Source organism: Dama dama, chromosome 11 (genome assembly GCF_033118175.1).
Source record: "Dama dama isolate Ldn47 chromosome 11, ASM3311817v1, whole genome shotgun sequence".
NCBI lineage: Eukaryota > Metazoa > Chordata > Mammalia > Artiodactyla > Cervidae > Dama > Dama dama.
The window spans coordinates 19,910,254-19,937,192 of record NC_083691.1 but is presented as its reverse complement, the minus strand read 5'-3'; the positions used below and the strand labels follow the sequence as shown (position 1 = coordinate 19,937,192).

At 38.8% G+C, this 26,939-nt stretch overlaps 1 protein-coding gene across 1 annotated transcript in view; it reads left to right on the top strand.

Moving 5' to 3' along the window:
• The first annotated feature begins 3,103 nt into the window (after window positions 1-3,103).
• Window positions 3,104-26,939, top strand: part of ROCK2 (Rho associated coiled-coil containing protein kinase 2) — a 129,708-nt gene continuing 105,872 nt past the window's right edge. The window contains exon 1 of the mRNA XM_061154820.1: window positions 3,104-3,250. Within this exon, the coding sequence (XP_061010803.1) occupies window positions 3,110-3,250 (141 nt within the window). The 5' untranslated portion in view covers window positions 3,104-3,109. The remainder of the gene's footprint in view (window positions 3,251-26,939) is intronic.

Here is a 26,939-nt window from a genome sequence, read left to right as displayed (position 1 = left end):
GGGAGTCTCATTTTGCAAGGTATGTTCTATCTAGTTGTGGTTTGTGTGAACTTTTACAAGAATGTATTTGTGCCCTCTTGGTAAAATAATTATTGTACTGACCAAAAGAAATAGAAAAAGGTTTAATTCATATCAAGGGATTAGTCTTTTCTTCCACATAGACAATGGTATAGGTAGTGGATAAAAATCTTCTACGCTGTGACTTTTTCTAGTCTATGTAAATGACCCTATGTAAAAGGTGCCTCTTCTCTATATCTTATTGATCATTATGTTTTTCTTTTTAGGGTTTTCATGTCTAGTATTTGGGATCATGGCTTTCTGTTAGTCCACCAAGCTTCATAAAAATATATGGCCAGCCATTGAAAAATTAATTTGAAAATTGAGAACCATATGGTGGGCCTTCTGCTTTGCCTGTTCTATTGTGATCAGGTAAAAGGATCAGTAATCAAGGATTAGCTCATTATTTTGTTTCAGTGCAGAAGCAGGTGGAGGGGCCGGCTCACTCTGTCCCCTCGGTGTGGTCTGTGGAGGTATAAATGAGTCACTTAGCATACACAGTGAAAGGACTGACCTTTGAACAGAAGTCAGCGTTATTATCTGCCAGGAAAAAGCTGTATTGGATCCTCCAGGATCTCTTCCTGCCTCATTCAGGTGAGGGTGGCTTTAACACAGAAGGAAAGATGACGCTCCTGGAAAACTCACTGACTTAAAATGCCTTTACAAGGTTAGCCTTTAGAACTAGGTTGCTCTTCTGTGGGCTTCTGACATGCCAGTGAGAGAAGTTCTTAAAATTCTTACAACCTATCGGTTATCAGAGTGCAGATTTTTGGAGTGGCCCCTGTATCCTAGTATAGCTTATCAATTTTTGAAATTTAAATGTTCTCTTAAGCATCTTTTAGGAAGGAAAAAAGGTCCCATTTACTTAAAAACAACTGTATTCACCTTCTCCATAAGGCTGCTCATTTTAGTTTTGAGTAGTGTGTACAAACTACTTTTTTTGTCTTCGTTGTTTTATTTATTTCCAATACATCTTTTCATGTACTTGCCAAAATTTGACGTGCTTGACTTGAATCCCGCATACCTGCCAGGATTCCTTCTGTTAATGTGACAGAGCTTGTTTGGATTATTCCCCAAGCGTTGGACAATTGGGTCCTTTCCCAGGTTTTGGTCATTATGGACATTCTGAACAGCCCTGCTGTAAACATCTTTATGCAAGTTCTCCCCCCACCCCCCTTGGGATCATTTCCTTAGAAATGGACTTCCTTAAATGGGTTTACTGGGTCAAAGGGGCTCAATGAACAGCTTTACAGCTCTTGGCACATATTTTTCAGATTGCGCCCTGGGTGGATCTGACCAATAGCGCAGGCCGGAGAAGGCAGGAATGTGGACCAGCGGCGGCCCCTCTGACCGCCCCTCTTCCGCCACACCCCCCCACCCCCCAAAAAAAGGCCAAGAGCTCGAGATCTGCGGAGGGAAAGCAGTTTTTCTTTTGTGTGTGTGTGTGTGTGATAAAGATTCATTAAAGTATGAAAGAGAGAGAGACAGCTTCTGACACAGACATCGGAAGGGGGCGGAAAGCAGTTTTTCTATGGCCCCTCTCCTTCTCTTCACGGTCGGGTATTGAAGCCCAGCTCGGGAGAACAATTACGGGAGGCGCAGCGAGGTGTTGGGCAGTCCCGGGACGCCTGCCCCGGGGCTGGGGGGAAAACAAGCAGCGCTTGCAGGCCCTCCTGCCGCAGGACTCGCATTCCACCCGCCCGTTCCTCGTCCCGTTTTCGAGTCCCAGGCACGCCCTCCCAGCCCTTCCACTACCAACCCCGTGGCCCAAGCAGGCCCCTCGCTAACGCGGAGCTCTGCACGCGAGGGCAGCCACCCGGCGGCCGCTATTATTCCGGCGCGGGTGATGCAAGGCTGCGCATAGCTGCGCGCTGAGTCAGCTGAGCCGGGCGGGGGCGGGGGGCGCCGAGCCGCCCATCCCCCCACCCCCCCACCCCCCCCCCACCCCCCCCGCTGGCCACCGGGCCCCGCACCGGGCGCAGCCGGGTCGCCTCGGGGCCGGGGGTGGGCCTATCCTAGTCCATGGAGTCGGTCGTCCGGGTAGGGCCCGGCGGGAGCTGAGAGAGCCGGCGGGGGGCGCCGACCCGCCCATCCCCCGCCACCCCAACCCCCCGGCCTCCCGGCCTCGAGCCGGGCGCAGCCGGGTGGCCTCGGGGCGCCGGGAGGGTGGGTGCGGTGGGCCTCCGAGTACATGGGGTCCGTCGCCCGGGCAGGGGCCGGCGGGAGCTGAGGGAGCCGGCGGCGGCGGTGGGGGGGTCCGACCCCCGAGTCCCCAGGTGCACCCTCCCCTCCCTTCAGCTGCAACTCGCGGGTCCAGTGAGGCCGTGACCGCTCGCCGCCCGACGGTTTACCCTGTGAGAACTCAACAGGGGAGGGGGACACAGAGAAGGAAGGAGGCTGAAAAAGGAGAAATGCGGAGCCAAGCAGACAGGAGGAAACGATAAAAATAAAAAAAAAAAACACGAGGAAACGGGCGTGAGGAGGCGGAGGCCGGCGGGCGGCAGCTGCGGCGGCGCGCGAGGGGCGGGGCCGGGAGCGCGCGGGGGCGCGCCGCCAGCCGCGGCCCGAGGGGCTTGTGGGTAGCGGCTGCGCGCGGCCGGAGACGGGCGCCGCGCGGGAGTGTGTGAGGGGCGCGGGCGTGTGGGGCGCGGGCGGCCGCCGGCGGTCATGGGAGCCGGCTGGCCGTGGCAGTAGTTGTCTGGAGCCCGGGCTTCAGCTTCCCGGAGCCCCCAGAGGGCGGGACAGCCCCCGGGGGGCCCGGCGGTGGCGGCGCCACTTCCCCGCTCCCGCCCTCGGAGTCCTGAGGGAGCTCGCGGCGGAGGAGTGGACCGGGCGGCGCGAATCTGACTGAGGGGCGGGGACGCCGTCTGCTCCGCGCTGCTCCCGGGGCCGGGCCGGCCTCCCACAGCCCCAAGGCCCCGGGGCCCTGAGCTCGAGGCGGGCGGTGGGCCCGGGCGGAGCCCCGGCCGGAGCCGGTGGTTCGAGGGCGACGGTAGGCCCCGAGGCCGGCCGGGCCGGAGCGCGGAGAGCTGAGAGCGGGCCTGGCGGCGGCATGAGCCGGCCCCCGACGACGGGGAAGATGCCCGGCGCCCCCGAGGCCGTGTCGGGGGACGGCGCGGGCGCGAGCCGCCAGAGGAAGCTGGAGGCGCTGATCCGAGACCCTCGCTCGCCCATCAACGTGGAGAGCTTGCTGGTATGTGGCCGGGGGCCCGGGAGCCCTCCCTGATGACCGCTCGAACCGCAGATTGCCCCGACTGCCTACCTCTCTGTGCCCACTCAGCGGTGGGGGCGGGCGGCGGAGGGGAGGTCTCGCCCCACCCTGCCCAGCTTCCCGGCAGCCAGGGCCCGGGTCGGGGAGACCAGACAGTTCTGCGACCGAGTTCCGGGAGTAGAGACCCACCTTGGATTCTTCCCTTCTGCCTCCTGGAGCTGGTGTCACCCGCGGCTGCCCCGGTCTTGGAGCGCTGGGAGGAAGCACTCTTCTTCCTCCCTGCCCTGTGGGTCTGGGGGTGGGGGGTCGGGTGGGGAGACCTGTCCATCAGACCCCAGGCTAGCCCATCTGAAAGAGCGTCATGCTGCCTGGCGACGCGCGTCGGAGCAAGAGAGAAACCCGGTGGCTGTCCCTACGGGGAGTCCCCACCTGGGGTACATGACAAAGAATTCAGTCTGAAATCTGGTAACACACAGCCTGAGGTTTCCATGTTTTCAGTTGTCCGTGAACATTAATCGTTACAATTCAGTGCATTTCAATTTCTGTAAGTTTAATTTCAGCGATTATTGCCCGGGAGCTATAAATTCACTTGAATTGTAGTGTGCTATCAGTCTCTCCTTTTCATTGTGTCTCTTTCCTGAGATGGCCTTGGAGATCCCAATTAATAGCCACGTAAAGTCTGCTTGTTGGCTTTGTTTAAGAAAGGAACAAGATTGATCAGAAATGCACTGTAGAATGCTTATTTCTTGCTTTTGTTAGGATAGACTGTTGTATTTTACAGACTCTTTGATTAGTATGCAGTAGAGATGCATTTATGGCAAAGGTGGGGGGTGTAGGTTTTTACCCTGGGGAGGAGAAGAAAGTGAAAAAGATGTGCTGGATGTTAAATTAACTCTGGACGACTAGAATTCGGGTAGGTGATCGTTGGATCCTTTAGGTATTTCCTCCCAGAATGCCTGTTCTACTCCCTGACAGGAGAAATCTATTGACTATATGATGAGAAAAACTGTCTCCTCCCTTTCCAGTGACTGACTGACTTTCCTTCAGAAGCTGTTGGTTATCCTTTGAGGTTTCTGGAATCAGTTGCGGAGTGACTCAGTACCGTTTGGCCAAAGTGCAGGAACTGACTAAAGAGTGTCTTTCTGTACAGTGCACAGAATGTAGTGATGTACTGTGTCAGACGTGTTTGACATTTCCTTTTATTGATTTTCATGTCATTGTGTTGTTCATGTATTTTCATGGGAGCATGACACTCGGATAGTGTTTCTAAGTCTTTGATTGGGGATAGGATTGGTTGCATGAAGGGCATAGCTTTTCCTAGACCAGAGCAGAGACTCTGGGCTTCACTCCCAGCATTTTCACTTTGGTATTTTGCTAGCAAAACTCTGACCTAAGGCCAGAAAGTTCAGTTAAAAATAGTACAGCAAATCTCAAGTATTCATCAGGTTCATATTCAACCTCAGATAGAAATTTTTTGCACTTTCATCTCTTAGGCTTTACGGGTGGTAATTATTAGGGTTATTATGAGCTTGAGCCTAAGCTATTTATGATCATAATTCTTTTTTATTAAAGTGTTTTCTAAATCATTAAAATGAAGGCTGCTTTTTAAAAAATGAAGCATTACACATGCTCAGTAAACTGCCTGGTCCATTCATTTATTGAGTGCCTAGGTCAGCCAAGACACTTTACACCTTTATTAAGGTAACATACTGCTAGTATGACATCACATGCTGCTGACTGGACAGATTTCATCTTTGCTGTTTTTAGCTGATTAACTGTTACGGTTCTGGGTTGCAATAAATCTTATCAGGCCAGAAATTGTCCTTTACTCTTTGAGGTTGCTGGTGTTTCTACTGTAGAATAACAACCTGAAGATTTTTTTAAAAAACCATGTTATTTACAGTGTTAGCTTTAAACATGTATATTTAATTATATCAAATACCGGAGTAGATTACCATTTCCTACTTCAGGGAATCTTCAAATCCATGTCTCCTGCATTACCACATTTTTAGAAATACCTACTCAGGTATTCTTGCCTGGAAAATTCCATGAACAGAGGAACTTGGCCTGATCGCACACACAGCCTGTCCATAACATAAAACATACCGTTTTAACCATTTTAAGTGTACACTTCAGTGGCATTACTTACATTCACATTATTGTGCAAATATCACCATTATCCATCTCCAGCATTTTTTCTTCTTTCTAAACAGAAGATCCATGAGTTAATTTTTAAAAGTGTTATAAAAACATATTTCCTAAAATAGTGGTGAGGGTCACTTTAAAGATTTGAAACCTTACTGTCAACCTTCATTGTCACAATTGATCATTGTTTTACTGTAAATGGCATTTCTTTTGATTTTATTGTAGAAAATATTAATATTTTTTCTTTTACAGAGACAATTTAAAGTAATATGATAAAAACACAGTCACAAATGTTAGTTACTTATTTTGGAACTTAGAAAGTACCATTTAAAATTATATACTGCCTAAGGTGACAAAACTAAGAGGTGAAGTATATCAGAAGTTGCTATTATAACAGTTACTATCATAGGTACTATGGGCCAGGCCTTGAAGGTAAAACTGTTTGTTGGAAGAAGTATTATATGAGATAACATGTAAAAGTGCTTAGCTCAGTGCTTGGTACATAGTAGTGCTTATTAAATTTAGCTCACTTCTGTGTGCTTTTAGCATATTTTTAGGTAAGTGCTTTAAATTTCCTTTGAAAAGGAAAATGATTCTATTGGCAGCTGTTTCTTGCTATAAAATTTTGAATGAATAACATTTTATTTTGAATTTGCCATCAGAAAAGTGCTAGCAGTCTCCAAACATAGATAGATCTGAATTCTAAGACTGTCGGCACAGAGACTAAAGTGTCTTTTTTCTCTGCAGCAACTAGTTTTAAAGAGGCTTTATGTGGATCCTTCAGATTAATCTGAAGAGCATATATCCCTTTTGTGGTTGCAGATTGTAAGTTGTTAGGTATTACTTAAAAATAGAGTTTTGAGAGAGATTTGCTTCTGTAGTATCTGCACCCCGCCCCCGCCCGCCCCCCCCCCCCCCCCAAGGAAATGATCTTCAGTAGTATGCTTTTTCATTGTTTGAAACTTTTGAGTATATACCCATGTTTTGTTGTCAAGACTAAGCTTCCCATACTGCTTACCCAAATATTACGGTAAAAAGAATTGTCCTTTAGTGTTGTGCTGGAGAGATGTCTTTCTAACAGTTTGTGCTTTTGTGCTTTGATTTATTATTTTAAAGGGTAAATGATTATTGTAACCTCTGGGATTCAGGCTTGGGTAAAGTGTTCCATTAGGCTTGTGTTGATGGGAAAAGGTAATTAAAAACTTAGGATTTTCAGTAACTTAGAATACAAAACACTGCATTTAATTCATTTTTATTAAACCTGTAAACCATGTGAAAATATTTTTTATCACAGTGGTTTTTGGTAAAGCTTATTTGATGTAACATCTGTCCTGATCTGATGTTACAGTATTTAAGGCGGTTTATCTCTCTTGGCGTAAATAATAATAGCTTCCCCTGAAGAAATATTGGGGTTTCCCAGGTGGCTCAGTGATAAAGAATCCGCCTGCCAATGCAGGAGGCATGGACTCAGTCCTTGGGTCAGCAAGAGCCCCTGGAGGAGGAAATGGCAACCCACTCCAGTAATCTTGCCTGGACAATCCCGTGGACAGAGGAGCCTGTTGGGCTACAATCCATGGGATCACAAAGAGTCGGACACAACTGAGCTACTGAGCACGAGAGAAATAACAGCGTTTGATTTCAGGATGCTACCCCAGACTCCCCGGAGTTTTGGGGACTATACTGTACATGGTATATATATTTTATTACTATTTTAAAATCCAAATATTCTGAATTTGGAAACATCTTGCCGCAAGGTAAGGCCAGCACAGACTAAGTAAGGAAGTACTGACTTAACACACACCTTAAATAGATGTAAAGAAATAGTGGATAATTATCTTGAAGCCTAAGTTGTTGTCCATTGTCTTGGTTGAGTCCTGATCAGATAGTTCTCTTTTGCAATTTCAAATTCTGAAGTATTCTAAGCATGCTAAGAGAATATAGCATGCAGAATGGTGCTAAAGATTACTTTTGCCTTTTCTAGAACTTTGTATAAATGGAATCCATAGTATGTACTCTTATATCTGGCTGCTTTAGTTCAGGATAGTTTTTGAGATTCATCCATATTTATTTTGTGTACCAGCAGTTTGTTCCTTTTTTTATTGCTAACTAGCATTCTATTGTATGCATAACGCACAATTTGTTAGGCATCTTCTGTTGATGGATGCCTGGGCTGTTTTCAGTTTTTGGCTATTTCGTATAATATACTTTGGCTTTTAATAAAGCTTACTGTAAGCAATTTAGTAGTAAGCCTTTGTGAGGACACTCATTTCTCTTGAGTTAAATACCTAGTAGTGGTTTTACTAGGTCATAGGGTAAGAGTATCTTTAGGTTTTTTTTGTTTTATGTACTGTCAGTTCTTTTCCTAAAGTGGTCATACCATTTTACATTCACACAGCAACCTGGGAGAGTTCCAGTTCCTTCCCAACGCTGGGTCTTAAGTTTTAGCCATTTTGTGGGTGGGTAGTGGTATCTCATTGTGACTTTCGTTTGCATTTTTCTGGTGATTAATGACATACTTTTTTATGCACATAGCTGGACATTTGTATATCCTGTGAAGCATCTGTTCAAATCTTTCATCCATTTGAAAAAATTAATATTCTTTGTTTTTGAATTACACAAGCTGTTTATATATCCTGTGTACCAGTTTTTTTGTCAAATATATGGCAAGGTTGTTTTTTAATCACATTTTTTTTTTGATCGTTATTGTTTTTTCTGCTTGAAAGACTATTGTCTATTCCCATGTTGCAAGAAATTTTCCTTTACTTTCTTTTAGAAGTTTTATCGTTTTACTTTTTAGGTCTAGGATATATGTTAAGCCAGTTTTAGTGTGCAGTGTGAATGTTTTTCCTCATATTCCCCAAATCCAGTTACTTAGCTTATTCAGCACCATTTTTTCCACAGCTTCATTGAGATATTATTGACTTGTAACATTGTATGTGTGTAAGGTGTACAAGTGATACACAATACTACCTAATGTTTACCACAGTAAAGTTAGTTAACACATCCTTTACCTCACATAATTACCATATTGTTGGTGTCATCTTGAGAATATTTAAGATTTACTCTCAGCAACTTTCAGGTATATCTGTACAGTGTTGTTACTGTACAGTATAGTCACCAGCAGCAGTTTATAAAAAAATGTTTTTCTTTTCTCATTGGATTGCCTTGCTTGGCACCTTTGTTGAAAATCAATTTACTGATAGGTGCTTTTTTATCAACTTAGTAACTACATCAAGTCCTTCCTCATGGTTCTATTCTTTAACCCATGCTCTATTCAAAATTCTTCTTTAATTTTTAATTTGTATCATTTTACTTGAAGGAAATGAGCAGGCAGCAATGGTTGAGACAGGGAAACATGGATTTTATTTTTTGAAGTGAAGTAAGATTTGTTATTTTTTAAGTTATACAAATAATATGTTCTTATTATAGAAAATTTAGAGACGAAAGAAACATATAAATGCAAGCGACACTTCTACATAGTTGACTCACATAGAGATAGCACATTTTGGTATAAATACCTGTCTGAAAAAATTAAATGTAAAAGAAGTAAAATTACACTGTACCTATGCTTTGCCATTTTTTTTTATACGTAATGAATAATAGAAACTTTTATGTAATCAAGTTTATTAGTCTTCTCACTGTAGAGTGTTTTCTGGCTTAGGACATTATCCATTATCAAGATTATGATATCATAGACCTGAATTTTCTTTTAGTACTCTAATGGTTTTATTTTTAATGTTACTTTTACTTCATTTGGAATTCTGATAGAAAATATGAAGTAGGGGTACAAAATTTCATCAGGAGGTTTGTCTAACTACTAGAGTTCACAAAATATTAATTGGGAACCTCTGTTATATCTCTGTATTGTCAGGTAACTTTATTTGGGAGTGGTGCTTGGGAGAAAACAGAGAGTAATGATAGGGATTTGGTCTTCATTTGAACTTCTTGAGTTTCTTCATGGAAATTACATCTCTTCAACTGTATTTAAAATCCTATCCTGTGCTTATATTCCAAAAATATGAGCTGTTAGTGATAAGGGTTACTGGTGAAAAGACTATGGAGACTTGGAGCAGCATATTATAATATAGCTTTTGGGAAAAAAACATAAAACGTTTTCTGTTGGTAGCTTATTTTATAGAGGTTGATATGAAATCATGGTGGCATTTGGGACTCTACTGAAACTGTCACTTTTATCCTTGATTGGAGTCATTGTCCTTTCCTCTCATCTGTATCATTTGTACCCTTTTTTTTTTTTTCTGTGAAGTATGTTTAAAGTATAGATATATATTTGTGAGTTCTGCAATTGGGTGTCCCAGATGACCCTCACTTATCTTTTGGGTCATGATAGTGAGCAGTTCAGAGTGTGTGTGTGTGTGTGTGTGTGTGTGTGTGTGTGTGTCTGAGAGAGAGAGAGAGAGAGGCAGACAGAGATAGACAAAAAAGGAAGTATTGAGATTCACTTTTGGTTCATTATTGGTAAACTTTTGGGGAATGTTTCTAACTAAGTCCAAGAATGTTTTATATGGTTTGTTGTTTCATCCTAGTAAGGTATGGGTTGTTTAGGTGTGCCATCTAGAGTGCTCTGTAGGTTTGTGTTTGTTATTGGTTATAAACTGATCACTTAGTACTTAACATCTAATTTCCTTTATTTTCCAAAAGAGTTTCAGATTTTTTAAGTTATAAAGCAGTTGATAGAGATTTTCAAGAGATGATAGACTTGGAACTAAATTTTAACACTTCACTGTTGGGTTATTTTTTAAGCCAAGGAAATGAGTAGCAGAACCGTCTAATACTTTAGATAGAAATGAAGCAGATCCTGGTTGCCATTACCTTAATTACTTGGATGTTTGTGATGCGGAATGACCAAGTATTGTCATAGGTACTTCTTGGTTTTTTACTTTATTTGATGGACAGAATACAAGCTCTTTTAGGATATGGTTCATTTTTTTTCTTCCTCTTGCTGTGTCTTGTAATATTTGTTGAATAAACTAACAAATAATGCTTATTTAAGTAATGGAAGTGAAAACCTATATAAATAGATCCCTGCTTGAAGAGATATTAAAGTATTCCCCAAGTAAAAGTTTTGATATTAATATATGTTCTTGTCACTTATTTCTTATGTATCTATAGGAAGGAAGATAAGTGAACATGTATATATGCAGAGGGGTTGCGTTTGGGTGGTAGAATTAATTGGAAGTCAAGCAGAAGTGAATTGTGATTTGAATATTTTCCGAATTGTGCTTAGGCAGTTTGTCTTGGAGAGTATTTAAGCTGATTTTATTCAGTGTTTTAGGTAAGATAAAAACAGCTTCTGAGGGCTGAACGGCCTTTATGATGTTCTCCTACTCTTTAACTTTTCTTCTGTTTAAACATATCCAGTTCCTTCTTATGTACCTAGGTGATACCTGTGTTTGAAATAGCCTTTCATGAGTTAGGGCAGATAAAATTCTAGTGATGTGTTCACAGGGTGAAATTCCTTAAAGTGGCATATTGGCTATTATTAACAGTAAGGCAACATTTGTTAACCGAATTAAAAACAAAGCCAAAGGGCATGACAGATTTTGATCAGGATTTAAGAGTGTTATTGCAAGTCACTTTGAATGACTATTTTGAAAAACTTTCAGTATCAAGCATTCTGATTACTAGCCCCAGCCAACCACTGATTCTGTTCTGTTTCCATGAAGTTTTCTTTTCCAGAAATTCCATACAGACAGAATCACACAGTATGGAGACTTTGTTCAAGATTCTTTCACCTGGTGGTGTTTAAAGTCACTAAGTCATGTCTGACTCTTTGAGACCCCATGGACTATATATTCCATGGAATTCTCCACACCAGAATACTGGAGTGGGTAGCCTTTCCCTTCTCCAGGGGATCTTCCCAACCCAGGGATCGAACTCAGGTCTCCAGCATTGCAGCCGGATTCTTTACCGGCTGAGCCACAAGGGAAGGCCTTCTTTCACCTAGCATAATGTTTTTTGAGCTTCATTTATGTTGTAGTGTTTATCAATATCTTGTTCTTTTAAATTGCTGAATAATATTCCATACACCACATTTTACTTAGGAATTCACCTTAATGTTTTTATTTCTCTTGACTAGATTTCAAGAAGTAGGATTGCTGGGTCATGTGGTAAGCTTATGCTTAACTTCTAAGGAGTGAACAAAATGTTTTCCAGAGTGGCTGCACGATTTTACATTCCCACCAGCAATATATAAGGGTCCCAGTTTCTCTGCATCCTAAGAGAACACTTGGTATGGCGTTTGTGTTTATAGCAGCTGCAGTGCGTTTTACTAATGAGAAATGATGGCTGAGCTCTATTTCATGTGCTTGCTAATTTTGCTTGTTCTTTTGATATTTTACTAATGTATCATGAGAATGGTATGGTAAATGAAATTCAGTTTTGTTTACCACACGTGAATTCTAGTGTTGAACAATAGAATGCCGATAAATACAGATCAGAGCCCTTGGTAGGTGAAATTACCCTGCTATGTCTCCACCTAAAAGGCCTAATTAATACAAGACTCTTTTTTTAAAAAAAAGAAAGAAAAAAAAACAGTGAAACCTTGTTATTATACTTTTTCTTCCAAGTAATGAATGAGCCTTGTTGAACTGTGTAGGCCCTGTGATGGCAGTAGAGTCTCTCCTGGTTGGGTTATTTCTAAGTTGAAGTACTTCTGACGTAACATGGCTTTTAAGTGGTGCTCCTTTCTGCTCTGTGCTCATCTTTCCCTTTTGATTATTTTGAGCATCTTGAAGTAAGCTTATAAGCTTATTTCTCTCTTGTTGGACCCAACACTCATCATTATACATTTGTGTTTTACATAAAAGATTAGGAAACAATTCTTGGTATCAATTTAGTAACTTGGTTCTTATGAGGGAAGGATAACTATTGATGTTTAAAACACTGTATATTATGCTTACCTTTGTTTTTTACTTTGAGACTCATCTGAATTTAACAACAGATACAAATGTTGCATTTTCCTGTTTGTAAGTGGCATTGGGTATTGATTTTGGGGATTACATTATGTGCAGAGTTTTGGAACTTAATGGAAATAGTGTTCTTTCTTTTCAGATATAATAGTAAGTCCCTTATTTGTGCATTCTGTATCAGGATATGACCCTACTGTTTTGCCTTGCTTTTCAGTATGATTCCTTTAGAAGTCATAAAAATATGCTTATTGAAATTGAAGTTTTCCTTTTAGCTTTAGTTTAGATGATTTTTTTTTTTTTTTGAGTTTGTATCACATAGGACTTTTCTGAGCAGTGAAGGGAAAATTTAGGAAATTATTCTCTTAATCTTTAAGATGCTTTAATATATTAAAGATGACTTTAAAAAATTTTTGGTTTAGTATGTATTTTTTTTAAAAGAAAAGTGCATTAGCACGGTTGTCATGGACTTTGAGGCCTGTAAAGTGTAGTGAAATGTGTTTTTGCATGTTGAAACCTAGTAAAATATTTAAAGTATTGAATGTCTAAACAGTATGATTTTGAAAAATGCTTCACTTTTTGGGGATAACTTATTATAGAGTTACAGTTTGTGGCACTTTATTGTGTTACATAGTGGATAAAGTGCAGGTTGAAATTGAATAGTTAAAAATGGTGTGTTATGGTTGATTAGTTTGCCTTTGTTAAAAGAGTCAAGATTTAAATTTTTTTTTTTAAATGGACCATTAGATTTCATCAAGTGATGGTAACAGGTTGTATAATATAACCAGCATCTATGGGAATTAGTAAAGAATAGAGGAAAATATACCAAAATTATGATTTTCTTTCAGGGAAGTGAGATACCAAGTCAGAAATTGGAAAAAGATAATGCAAAATGTAGTGTTTAATGTTAATGACAATATTCCATCTATTTTAAATTTAGGAAAATTTGCTTGGAGTTAACAGAATATTTGGAGTGCTTTTAAATATCTAAAGCACAAATTTTTGAATTTTTGTATTGGCTTTTCCATGATTTCTCAAAATATAATCACTGAAATTAGTATGCAAATGAAATAACAGATTTTTCTCTGAACTTTAAATGCATGATATGATCTTGTATTAGTTGCATTCAGCGTGAAACAATTTTTTTGTTATTTTACATTCTTTCAAAAAGATACTCTTAAGCTTTAATCTAATGCATTGAAAAAATTTCCTTACTGGATTAAAATAAAAATGAAAATATATACATATAGTATATTTAGTTAAGCTTTTTCTAATCTGTATCTGCTAAAGCCAATAGCTAAGGCAGTGGTTTTCAACCCTTGTTACACATAGGATTCTACTAGAGAATTTTACAAATAGTGATGCCTAGATTCCACCTCCACCCATTCTAATATAATTGGTATGTGATGTGACTTTGGGATCAGGAGATTTAAAAGTTCCACATCTGGTTTTCAAATACAGGAAAGTGAGCTGAGAGGTGCAATATTCAAAGATTGGCAGAAGGGCCACTTGGTCCAAAATGTGTCTCAGAAAAGGAGAATTTTGTTTCTTCTTTTATATCTGTGGCTCAGAGAGGCTTGAATGAAGCCAGAAAGTCAGAATTATCTGATGAAAGTCAGAATCATAGCTAAGGTGCTTTGTGGAAATGGTGTCAGATCTTCAGATGTAGATGGCCTGTAGTGAGGCCAGGAATTTGCATTAAACCAAGCATCTCAGTTGATTCTGATGCAGGTAATCTGCTGGTCAAAGTTTGAGAAACATTGTAGTGTTGCTTCTTATACTGATTGGAAAAAAGCAAAAACCAATGGTTGAGATCTCTGGCACACATAATTGTATATGTGGAAAATGCTGGCATATGGAGAGATGCCAGGTTTTCTGAAATATGAGTCATCACATTTTAAGTGTATTTTTTTTTTTTTTAAGAGCTCCATAGGAATCAGACCAATGTTTTTCTTTTTCTCATTTTAGAAGAAAATTTAATTTGCTGAGATTTTCTGAAGGGAGAGTCAGATAAGATACACCAAATAGAAATAATTAAAAAAAAAAAAAGATTGTGGTAAAATATACACAATACAGATTTCAATGTGGAAATGTTATTACATCTTACCCTTCAGTGGGAAATATAGTTTCCAGAGACTTACTGTCCTAGAAATATATAATTCTGATGTTTTACATTTAACAAATGATGATGGGAAAATAGGGACAGTCTTTTTATTCCCTGATTTAATTTAGGAAGAAAAATTTCACTAGAAATGTATGGTCCTTCAGAGAATGGCACCTGAAGCAGGATGGCATATGTCTGTGATTGTATCTATGTTGAAAAAAATAGTAAAATCATTCAAAAATTTTGTTTACAAGGAATCAAAAAACTATTGTAAAATATTCAAGCCTTTATATTAAACTTTTGAAATTTTGCTTTCAAAGCAGCCTTCAGAGTTATTGGTTACATTAATAGTCATTAACATGTTACTATTTAGATTTTTAAAAATATACTTTATTTGCAATTATTTCTCTTCATTTAAAATGAGAGAAATCCACATGATTCTTAGACAGTGGATAAGGTGTCTGTATTTTTCATTCACTAAATATTTGTATATCAGATTTCCTGCTCTTAGGCCATTTTAATTTTGATGGTTAAGGGGTATATACCTGTTTCAAATTAAAATTTGCATGTGTTGATTCTTGTGATAATAGTAAAGCTATTAGAGGTATAGCAGTTATGATTTTTTAAATCTTTTTTTCATATTTTAAATCCTTGGCAACTCACTTTTTGTAGATTTTATCTTGTGGTTTAAAACTGCATCATTGTGGCCAAAGGCACAATTTATTATTTATGAGTCTAGGGTGATACATAAGTATCTTTAAAACCTTACATTTTGTAACAGTTTATCTTTTAAGATGTATCCATTCTTTCCAAATGATTACTGAATAGAAAGATAACTATAAACCTGAAACAAATCTGGAATTGGGTGACTCTTCTTTCACAGCCTTAATATATCAGTACTTCTGCAGTTATTGTTGGAAGTTTGTTACATATGATTTTGTAACCTTTCATTGGAAGTGTTTTTTGGATTTAGAATCATTTTACAACTAGTGATTAGAATCCCTATTCCATGACACCTCAGTATTGTATTACTTCCTAGCATTTCTAAATACTTGACAGAATGCAATTTGAGACTTCATGATTCTTTATTCCATATTTATGCCAAAAAATTTCTAGGTTGTTATTTCTGACTGTAGCTTAAATAGAATGTATAATTCATGATTGCAAAATTTAAAATTAGAGTATGGTGTTTTGTTAATGTTGTATTCAGGCTAGTGAAAAATTGTCACTAAAGCAAGATATAACGTTATAAAATAATTAGAAAACTGAACTAGAAGATTTTGCTGGTAGTTCTGAAAAACAATTTCTGCTGCAAGCATATATTTTGTATAAAAGAGGAAGCTCTAAAATTACAAATTTTGAAGACATTGCTGAAAACAGGTTTGTTTTCCACACTTAAGACATTTCCATAATAGGAAAACAATGGATGATACAAATAAAACTAAATTTAGAAGTAATAAGAAACTAGTACAAAATTAGCTAAAATTGGCTTATGAAATTTCCTTCAGAGGGAAGTAATAAAGTGAAACACTTAAGTTTTTAAGTACTGATTTGAGGAGAGGGGAATTGTGGAGACGGGATTTTAAATTATAGGAGAAGGAAGTTTTGTCTTTCAGGGTGATATGGGGAATGTAAGTCCCTGGAATAGTGTTTTACTTTACTTCTTGTTCTCACTTATAAACAGGATTTTTCAGTTTGGTTCAAGTTTAATTTGTGAAATAAAAATTTAAAAAATTTAAACAGTGACTTGCTTATTTCAAATTATTTTATGTAAGTAAAATTCCACTAAAATAAGTCCATAAAACAAAACCAGTTTAACCTGTATTCATAATATGAAAATACAGATGAAGTTTTTCCTTAAGAATTTTTTTCCTGGCCTAAGGTGGTAAAGATGGAAAAAAATAAAACAGCTTGATTATTTTCATGTGTTATTTTTAGAAGAGAAGCAGAGTAGTGTAATGGAAAGAACACTGGATTTAGAGTCGAAAGACTGATGTTAATAAATTAGGTGTTTCATTAATTATCTTTCTGTCCATGAGTGATAAAATTTATGTCTCCATCCATCTGCCTCAAGGAGGTGTGAAGATTAAATCCAGTGAGAAACTATATGTGATAGTGTTCTGTAAACTGTACAGAACTTTAGCTTTTTTACAGGCAGTTGAAGAACTATGTGTAAAACTGCCTGTTTGTATATGTCTCTGTCTTCAAAGGGGTATGTATGTACATACAGAATCAGTCTCCTGATGTTAGCCTGCTTTTCCCACAAAGGTAACACATTAATTTACACATACTCAGTTCTCTGAAGTATTAAGTCTATGAATGAAAAGCATTTTTATTTTTTAATTTACTGAGGATAATTAGTTTCCTTGGGTGAATATTTGCTTATATTCATTTTTTGGATTACTTTATTGCACTGCAATTGTCACTTTTTCCTAACTAATGTTTATTCTTTTTCAGTAGGTATGATATTGAACATCAAAACAGAGTCTGGTGTTCTTACGTAGTGTAGAATTTCAGAAATCCTGACATAAGTATGTAAGGAAGAGTCATGACAGAATTTTTAAACCATTGCATTATCCACTTGCAAAAATGTTAATTATGCTTTATATAAGGTTTATAGGAGCATGTGGGTTGTACCAACAGTTCTTAACTATGGCTTGAATTTAGCAACTTTTGGCCTGCATTTCTTAATAGAGGTTAAGTGTAGGAACAGGTGTGAAGTTGCAGATTGCCGATGTTCTGCCATGTTACCTCTGATACAGATTCTGGTCTTTAGGCATACCAGGGTAATTATTAAGTTATCGTGTAGAAAAATATACACGGGTAGCGTAAGAGGATATGCTCATTCTGTGTTGATCGCCACTGTAATCAGTAACTGATTTTCTTGGCTCATGTAATTTCAAAGTTGATTTTGGGATTTAGGATCTGGTAACAGAGCTGGGTCTTATTACATAAGTCCATTGTCAACCATTTAACAACCTCATGAAATTGGAATTTGTATTTCTACAGGCTAGCAAAATGGAATTGGTATCCAGGCAAAATTGAAATGAATATGGGGAGAGTTCTGTTGGTAGCCACTGTTACGGTGATAAATTATACATTTTCCCTGTTGTGGCATTTATGAATTAGAAAGTGGATTTTATCTTTTTTTTTTTACATTTCAGTGTTTTTCTTAGAAGTCTTCAACATAGACTTTTCTATTTTGTGGTTGGTCTCTGTGCTTAGGTGCTTGTCTGTCTGTCTCCACAATAGTCAGGCAAAGTCTTGAGGTTTATGGCTCACAGATGGTGGGCTTCAGGGGATGGAGGCTTATCTGCAGAGATGTGAAAAGGAAGAGAGTGAGCAGGACCAGACAGTCATCCTTTCAGCAGTAACTGAATATGTCATGTTCTTTTATACTTGTAAACTTCATTTTTTAACTTCAAAAGTAATACATGTCTTACGTGTAAAAAATTAAAAATGATAGAAGTAAATGTAAGTTTTTTTCTTAGCCCTGTCTCTTTGACAACTACTTTATAACACATCAGTGTATTACTTTCCCTTTTTCTGTGCATGTATCATCATATTGGTATTTCATTTTTCTCCCTTACATTAAAAATATACAAATATTTACCATGTTTTAAAAACCAAAATGCAGCTATACCATGTCTGTTTTCTGTATTTGCTTTCTTTTCATTTGTTTTGGAGGTTGTCCAGTCAGTTCTTTTCAAGAGATGTAGAGTATTCCATTATCTGCATTTGATATAATTTATTTTATTATTCCAATATTGATAGACATTTAGGTGGCTTTCTTCCATATAAAAAATGTGGCAGTGGACATCATTGTAAATATTTTTGTGCATGTGTGTGAATATTTTTGTAGATTTCTAAAACTGGAATTGTTAAAGTGTGTGCAGTTCAAAATTCCAAAATAATTATTCTAGCAAATTGAATCCTCCCAATAGCGCTGAGAATACATATACTCCCATGGCTTCGGTAGGCTGAATATTGTCAGCCTTTTATGTTATTTGCCAATCTTGTAGGCGAAAAAAGCTATTATCACTCTTTTTAAAATATGTATTTCAGTATTTGATTACTAATGAGTGAAAAAAGTGAAAGTGTTAGTTGCTCTGTGGTGTCCAATTCTTTGTGACCCTGTGGACTGTAGCCCACCAGGCTCCTTTGTCCATGGAGTTCTCCAGACAAGAATACTGGAGTGGGTAGCCATGTCCTCCAGGGAATCTTCCCACAATATGTACTGTTAATCACTCCTAGGTTTTAATTCTCCTTTAAGATCCACCTTACATTTTTTTCATCTTAAACTTATTTTTATTTCTCTAATTCCTTACTTGTGCTGCGGTGTACTGTTGCTTCAGTCGTGTCCGACTCTGCGACTCCGTGGACTAGAGCCTGCCAGGCTTCTCTGTCCATGGGATTTCCCAGGCAAGAATGCTGGAGTGGGTTGCTGTTGCCTCTTCCAGGGGAGCTTCCTGACTGTCTCCTGGATTGGCAGGTGGATTCTTTACTGCTGAGCCACCTGGGAAGCCCTAGTTTTGATGGTAATGGGGCATAAGTGCTTTAAAGATAATTTCATTTTTTCCTTTCATTTTTATTGATATGTGATCGACCTGCAGTACTGTATAAGTTTCAGGTGTGCCACATAATGTCTTGACTTACGTACATTGCAAACAGATTACCATAGTAAGTTTAGTTAACATTCTTCACCTTATATAGTTATATAGTATTCATTTTTATGTCTTTCCTCAATATCTAGCACAGAGCCTATAGTACTTAGCATGTGTTTAGGAGGCTTTATCAAATGGTTAGTCTGACTCCCAACTGGTAGTTTATATGTGAGGTTTGCTGCCTCCTTTTGCGGGGGAGAGAGAGGGTTGGTGCTTAACTTAATGGTAGTGGTTCAGTTCAACCCCTTCATTTTACAAATAAGGAATCAAGTATAAAGGAGGGGTGCCTTATTTAGTAATGAGGTGTTTTTATTTCTTTATCACATTCTGCTGGGTATTGTGAAACATAGCAAAGCTCCAAGCTGGGTCTTATCTGTAGTCAAGGACAAATGTTGATTTCTATAATCTGAGATCGACTGTGCGCTTTTCTCAGTTAACAGGCCAAGTTAATGAGGCTTTTGCCTGATGGTCTTAGCCTGTAGCCTTAAGCCAATACAGTTCATCCAAATTTCATTTGGCTCTTTTCAGAGAAGTCTTAAGTCTTCACATATTCTAGAAATAAACTTTCCTATTAAAAATTGCAGATGTTCCAGGCACTGGCAGGCTCCTGAGAGGTTTGATGTCTTTTCTTCCAGAGAATTCTTGACACCTGTTCTCTGAGCTATCTTCTTATGAAGTGACTCCACCAAATCTCATTTCATTGTTGCCTTTACCTGCTCAAAGATATTAGCGCTTATACACACACATCTCTTTTCATTCTTGTTCCCCTACCTATCCCTCCTCCACCCCCCCCCCCAACTTTTAAAAAACGTTCTTAGCCTTCTTCTAATGTTAACATAATCATTTGCATCTTCAAATTGTTTCCTGAATGTTACTTTTTTATTTGCTTAAATAACACCTGTCTTTCTCTGGAGAGAAATCCCTGTTTCTGGAACTTGTACCTTCTTTGACTCTCTACATGGCCTGCATGTTAGGAAAGGGTGGGAGGGGTTTCCTTCGTTGTGCTGCTGTGCCTATAAAACCCTTTCTGGTAAAATTCCTGTTGTTGAGTCTTACATATTTGGGGTAATGCATCTTTTCTTGCTTGTTGAAGACTTCTGGCTTACATTCTTTCATTTCTTATAAGGTTGTGCCACCATTCCTTTCAGTGTTATGTGAACAGAGTACCCAGGGTGCTGGTTTCCCTGGTGGCTCAGATGGTAAAGAATCTTCCTGCAATGCAGGAGACCTGGGTTCAGTCTCTGGGTTGGGAAGACCCCTTAAGAGAAGGAAATGGCAACCCACTCCAGTATTCTTACCTGGAGATTTCCATAGACAGAGGAGCCTGGTGGGCTACAGTCCATGGGATCACAAAGGGTCGGACACGACTGAGTGACTGACACTTTTGCTTTTCTTTCATGAAGCTACTCTGGACCTCACCATTACTGTAAATTAGCATCATCTTTGAGGTTATTAATTTAAACATCCTGCTCCTACCACTAATCCCTTATCCTTTTTACTCTTTGTTGCTTTTGTGATCTGCATTTCCTTGACACCCTTCTCTGTCAAATGCTTCCTTTATAAGCAAGCAGAAATCCATTGTGAATCACTTCAAAATGCTAGCTAGAATTTCCAGTTTCTTTGCTTTGTTGAATTTCTATCATATGCATCTGGTAAAACCTAAATTTTGGGTCATTTTGTCTCTGTGGCTTACGCAAAAGGTATTTGTTGAGTACTTATGGAGAAAAATCACAGACTGCCCTGGTGAGTGTACTTCATAGTCTCAAGTCGCTGCAGGAGCTGTCAGGTCTGCAGAGCAATTCTTTCATTCCCCAGGCTATGTTAAACATTTTTATTTTCTTTCTTTAAACTTAAGAAACAAAGTATTCTCCACAGATGGTCTTCCTACTTCATGAGAAAACAGAAGCCATCAAAAGGAGATCCCTTAAATTTCCTGTTACTTGACACATTAGTTTATCTCTTCTGTATCATTTGTTCTTTCTTTTCCTTCTGTTTCAGTGGATGAGATGTCCCTCAGCTTGAGTCTCCAGAGTGCTTTGAATGTCTTTCACTCCTTCCTGCTGGTTAACTCTATTTTGCCTTTTAATCTTTCTCTTCTTTTTTCTTTCTCTTAATTCTGATTCTTTCTTATCTTGCTAAACTTCTAATATCTCACCTCAGTTTAGTTCAGTCGCTCAGTCGTGTCCGACTCTTTGTGACCCCATGTAGTACAGCACGCCAGGTTTCCCTGTCCATCACCAACTCCCGGAGCTTGCTCAAACTCATGCCCATCGAGTCGGTGATGCCATCCAACCATCTCATCCTCTGTAGTCCCCTTCTCCTGCCTTCAATCTTTCGCAGCATCACAGTCTTTTCCAATGTGCTTAACATTTCTTGAATACTGTCTTTTCTTGGCTTCTGTGACAGTTATTCAGAGTATCTCTTACTCTTTCATCTCAAACTCCTTTGTGGTCTCTTGTCCCTCTCTGAATGAGAACCCCTTCCCTCTTTTAATGTATTCTTTTCTTTTTAAGCTTGTATCAGTTTTAGGACTTTCTTTGTCATTTATATGTTGATGACTTTCATTTTTCCACATGAAACTTGCCTCTGGGCTTCAGGCTCACACTTCCACCCAGTTACTAGGCAGCTCCACTTGGATACCATAGACTCTTCAAGATCAGCATGTCTGCAGCTGTATTCTTCTCTCTTGCTCTCATATCTTCATTTTCTCTAATCAGGAATCAATGACTGTTCCCACTCTCCTAGCTTGGATCAAGCCAGAAATGTGGGTGACGGCATCCTTAGTCTCACATCCAGTCAGTCGCCAGATTCTGTCAGTGTTATCTCCTACAAAGCAGTCATGTCTCTCATCCTACTGCTGCTTTCTTATTGCAAGTGGTCATGGTTTTTCTAGATTGTTATGGTATTTTCTCCCTTGGTGTTCTTTCCTGCCATGTTTCTAGCCTTCTTTTTCTACTCTCCAGCCAACTATGTATTATAAGATGAAAGTCTAATCATGTTATCTCAAATCAATTACTTAAATGACTGAAGCCCATTCATTCAGGGAAAAGTTCAAAATGCTCATTATTTCTTACATGATGGTTATGATCTGACTTCTGCTGACTTCTTCAGCCTTATTTCTTTTCACTTACTTCTCTTCCTTCTGGATTCTACCCATTTCATTTGAAATGGCTTCCTTCCTGTCTCCAAGGTTTTTTTTTTTTTTTTAAGTATGCAGATCCTTTTGCATAGGAAAAAAGGCTGACTCTGGAAATATTACTGATATGCTGCATGTGGAAGCACTTCTGCATTAGTTTGGTTTGAACTCTGATTCTAAATGGAGAGGACAAGTTTGTATTTACAGTAATATTTTTCAGAAGGTGACCTAGTTATGTTAATTATAATGTACAGTTGGTTTATAGAACTCAAAAGAGAATTTCCATAGAGAAGCGTTCTAGGTGGAGGTTGCTAATGTGAACTCATACTTTTTATGAGCATTTCTATCATGAGAAGTATATATGAAACAACTGTTCATGGAAAGTGATAATATAAATGCTGGTCATAAATTTCCTTTAGACTATAGAAAATAGATAAATGAGTTCTTGATGATAAGAACTTGAAACTTAGCATATTGAATAGAGGCTTTTAAAAAATTGTGTATCATTAAGATTATTGTCAGCAATAATAATGATAATGTTAATGGTAATGAAAAGTAATAACAGTAATAATAATATTAGCAAGACATATTGTTCCTCTGTGCCAAGCACTGTTCTGAAGTGCTGTTTTAATTTGTTAGCATTCTGTTTCATTTTTTCAGGAACATCAAAGTGACATATCCTTTAAAAATGTTGTCTTCACAACATAAACAGATGGAGAGATATTCCATGTTCCTGGGTATGAAGAATCAATACTGTGAAAATGACTGTATGACCAAATGCAGCCTACAAATTCAATGCGATCCCTATCAAATTACCAATGGCATTTCTCACAGAACTAGAACAAAAAATTTCACAATTCATATGGAAACAGAAAAGACCCCAAACAACCAAAGCAGTCTTGAGAAAGAAGGATGGAGCTGGAGGAATAAACCTTCCTGACTTCAGATTATACTACAAAGCTACAGTCATCAAGACAGTATGGGACTGGCACAAAAACAGAAATATAGACCAATGGAACAAGGTAGAAAGCCCAGAAATAAACCCATGCACCTATGGGTACCTTATTTTTGGCAGAGTAGGCAAGAACATACAATGGGGCAAAGACAGCCTCTTCAATAAATGGTGCTGGGAAAACTGGACAGCTACATGTAAAAGAATGAAATTGGAACATTTCCTAACACCATACACAAAGGTAAACTCAAAATGGATTAAAGACCTAAATGTAAGACCAGAAACTAAAAAACTCTTAAAGGAAAACATGGGCAGAACACTCTGATGTAAAGCAAGATCCTCTTTGACCCACCTTTTAGAGTAATGGAAATAAAAACATAAGTAAACAAGTGGGACCTGATTAAACTTAAAAGCTTTTGCACAGCAAAGAAAACTAAGCAAGGTGAAAAGACAACCTTCAGAATGGGAGAAAATAATAACAAATGAAACAACTGACAAAGGGTTAATTTCCAAACTATACAAGCAGCTTATACAGCTCAATACCAGAAAAACAAACAATTCAATCAAAAAGTGGGAAAAAGACCTAAACAGACATTTCTCCTAAGAAGACGTACAGATGGCTGACAAACAAATGAAAAGATACTCAACATCTCATTATTAGAGAACTGCAAATCAAAACTACAATGAGATATTACCTCACACTGGTCGGAATGGCCATCATCAAAAAGCCTACAAAGAATAAATGCTGGAGAGGGTGTAGAGAAAAGGGAACCCTCTTGCACTGTTGGTGGGAATGGAAGACGGTATGGAGATTCCTTAAAAAACTAGAAATAAAACCACCATATGACCCAGCAATCCCACTCCTAGGCACATACCCTGAGGAAACCAAAACTGAAAAAGACACATGTATCCAGTTGTTCATTGCAGCACTATTTACAATAGCTAGAACATCAAAGCAACCTAGATGTCCTTCGACAGACGAATGGATAAAGAAGTTGTGGTACATATACACAATGGGGCTATTACTCAGCCATAAAAAGGAGCACTTTTGAATCAATTCTAATGAGGTGGATGAGCCTAGAGCCTATTATACAGAGTGAAGTAAGTCAGAAAGAGAAAGATAAACATTGTATACTAACACATATGTGCAGAATCTAGAAAGATGGTACCGAAGAATTTGCAGGGCAGCAATGGAGAAACAGACATAGAAAACAGACTTATGGACCTGGGGAGGGTAGAGGAGAGGGTGAGATGTATGGAGAGAGTGCCATGGAAACTTACGTTACCATATGTAAAATAGACAGCCAACGGGAATTTGCTGTATGTCTCAGGAAATTCGAACAGGGGCTCTGTAACAATCTAGAGGGGTGGGGTGGGGAGGGAGGCGGCAGGGAGGTTCAAGAGGGAGGGGATATATATATACCTATGGCCTTCCGTCTGGTCAAGGCTATGGTTTTTCCAGTGGTCACGTATGGATGTGAGAGTTGGACTGTGAAGAAAGCTGAGCCCCGAAAAATTGATGCTTTTGAACTGTGGTGTTGGAGAAGACTCTTGAGAGTCCCTTGGACTGCAAGGAGACCCAACCAGTCCACCCTAAAGGAGATCAGTCCTGGGTGTTCATTGGAAGGACTGATGCTGAAGCTGAAACTCCAATACTTTGGCCACCTCATGCGAAGAGTTGACTTACTGGAAAAGACCCTGATGCTGGGAGGGATCAGGGGCAGGAGGAGAAGGGGATGACAGAGGATGAGATGGCTGGATGGCATCACCGACTCGATGAGCATGAGTTTGAGTAGACTCCGGGAGCTGGTGATGGACAGGGAGGCCTGGCGTGCTACGATTCATGGGGTTGCAAAAGAGTCGGACACGACTGAGCGACTGGACTGAACTGAACTGAATTGATGGCTGATTCATGTTGAGGTTTGACAGAAAACACCAAAATTCTGTAAAGCAATTATCCTTCAATTAAAAGATAAAAAGAAAAAAATGTCTTCAGAAATACTTATAAATTCAAATATGGTTTCAGATATTTCTAAAAAATTATGACCCTTCTAGATAGAACAGTTAGTTGCCTACTTTTTGCAAACATAATGAAAATCTGTTACCTGTCTGTATTAAAGTCAAAAAGTCAGAGTAGCATACTATCTATTAGTATAACCTAACCAATTCTTTCAGTAAAGGTTTTACTTATTCTGTAGCTAAAAGATTTAGTAGTTTTTAGATATAATATTTACTGAGCAGCTTTGTATGATGTCTCATTTGAGGTAACAATCTGTGAAATATGTGGGCAGATGTTATTCTTTGTATTTTCTGGAGTAGTGAGGAAGCAAATTTGGAGAGGTTTATGTAATTTTAATTTGTTCAGAGAAATGTAGCTACTAAACGGTAGAGCTGGAAAAGAATCTGTTTTTAGGCTTCTAAGTTAGTGTTCTTAAGTAAAACTTAAAGCTCTGTATAAGAAATTCATAGCTGTTATTTTTAGACAAGCTGGATATCTTAGAAAAATAATATTAATGTTAAATGTCTTAACATTAAAAGGATTTAAAATCTAAGAATACTTAAAAATCAGTGATGGTTAACTTACCCTAAAGTCCCCTTTGGTTCGGGTTGATGTTTTTCAAAAGAGTAGTCAGTTTGGTTTTTTGTCTCCAAGTGGAGAGTACACTTAATTCTGTATGATCCACACTTCTGGAGGGCTACAGTAGAATGGATAATTCCAGAACAGTAAATTATCTAATGATAGCTTGTTATTTATACACCTTTTAAAGGTTTTCTGGAACACTTGAATATGGATATGTGTAGAATTCTGCATATTAATAAACCTTAAGATTGCAGAAGATTACTGTAAGGAGGACTGCTGTTACTGTCTCCAATTGGTTTGCTGTCAGACTTGAGATAGCCTTAACTTTTCTATTATAGGTCTGACTGGGATACAGATGAAAATGGTAATAATGTCTTTAAAGGAGATGATTGAAGCTTCTTTCATTTATGTTTGGATAGCAAAATTAAGGAGAGGTGATAATGATTAAGAAATTACAATATTTTAAAAACCTGCTAGTGGTGTTAGTGTAGATGTTGTCCCCTGACCATTTGATCAAGCTAGGGAGGAAATAGAATGCATAGCTCAGGAGAGAGGAAAGGAGTTCTTCACAACTGTGGTATCCTATAATGATAAAATTAGCAGTTAAAAAGTTTCTTTCTATCTCATATAAGATACTGTTTCAGACACAGACCAGGTAATTCCTAAGAAGTTACAGAGTATTATTTGTGAAGATAAAGCTTATTGTCTAATGGAAAGTTAAATGATCATTTGAAGAACAGTAAATGCAATAATATAAAATAGTGCCTTACTTGCTATTTTGAACAGCAAACAGTGAACACTATGAATTAAGAAAAGGTAGCAGTCACTGGACTTTGGAAATAGTAGAAAAGCTTTATGAAGAAAGAGGGACTTGATTTGCATGTTGCAAGATGATAATTATAGTGAACATAACAGTGGTGATAGTAAGAATAGCATATACTTAAGATATACGTGATCTCTGGCACTTTTATGTGTATTAACTCATTTGGTCCTCCTTACAGCTCTGTGAAATAAATAATGTGATTTTCTTGATCTTAATGATGAAGACACTGAAGGAAGGAACGATTAAATAACTGGTCTGAGACCACACTGCTTTTAAGTAGGGGAGTTGGGATTCTGCCGTATGGCTCCAGATTCTTTGGTTGGGCTACAGGGCATCTCAC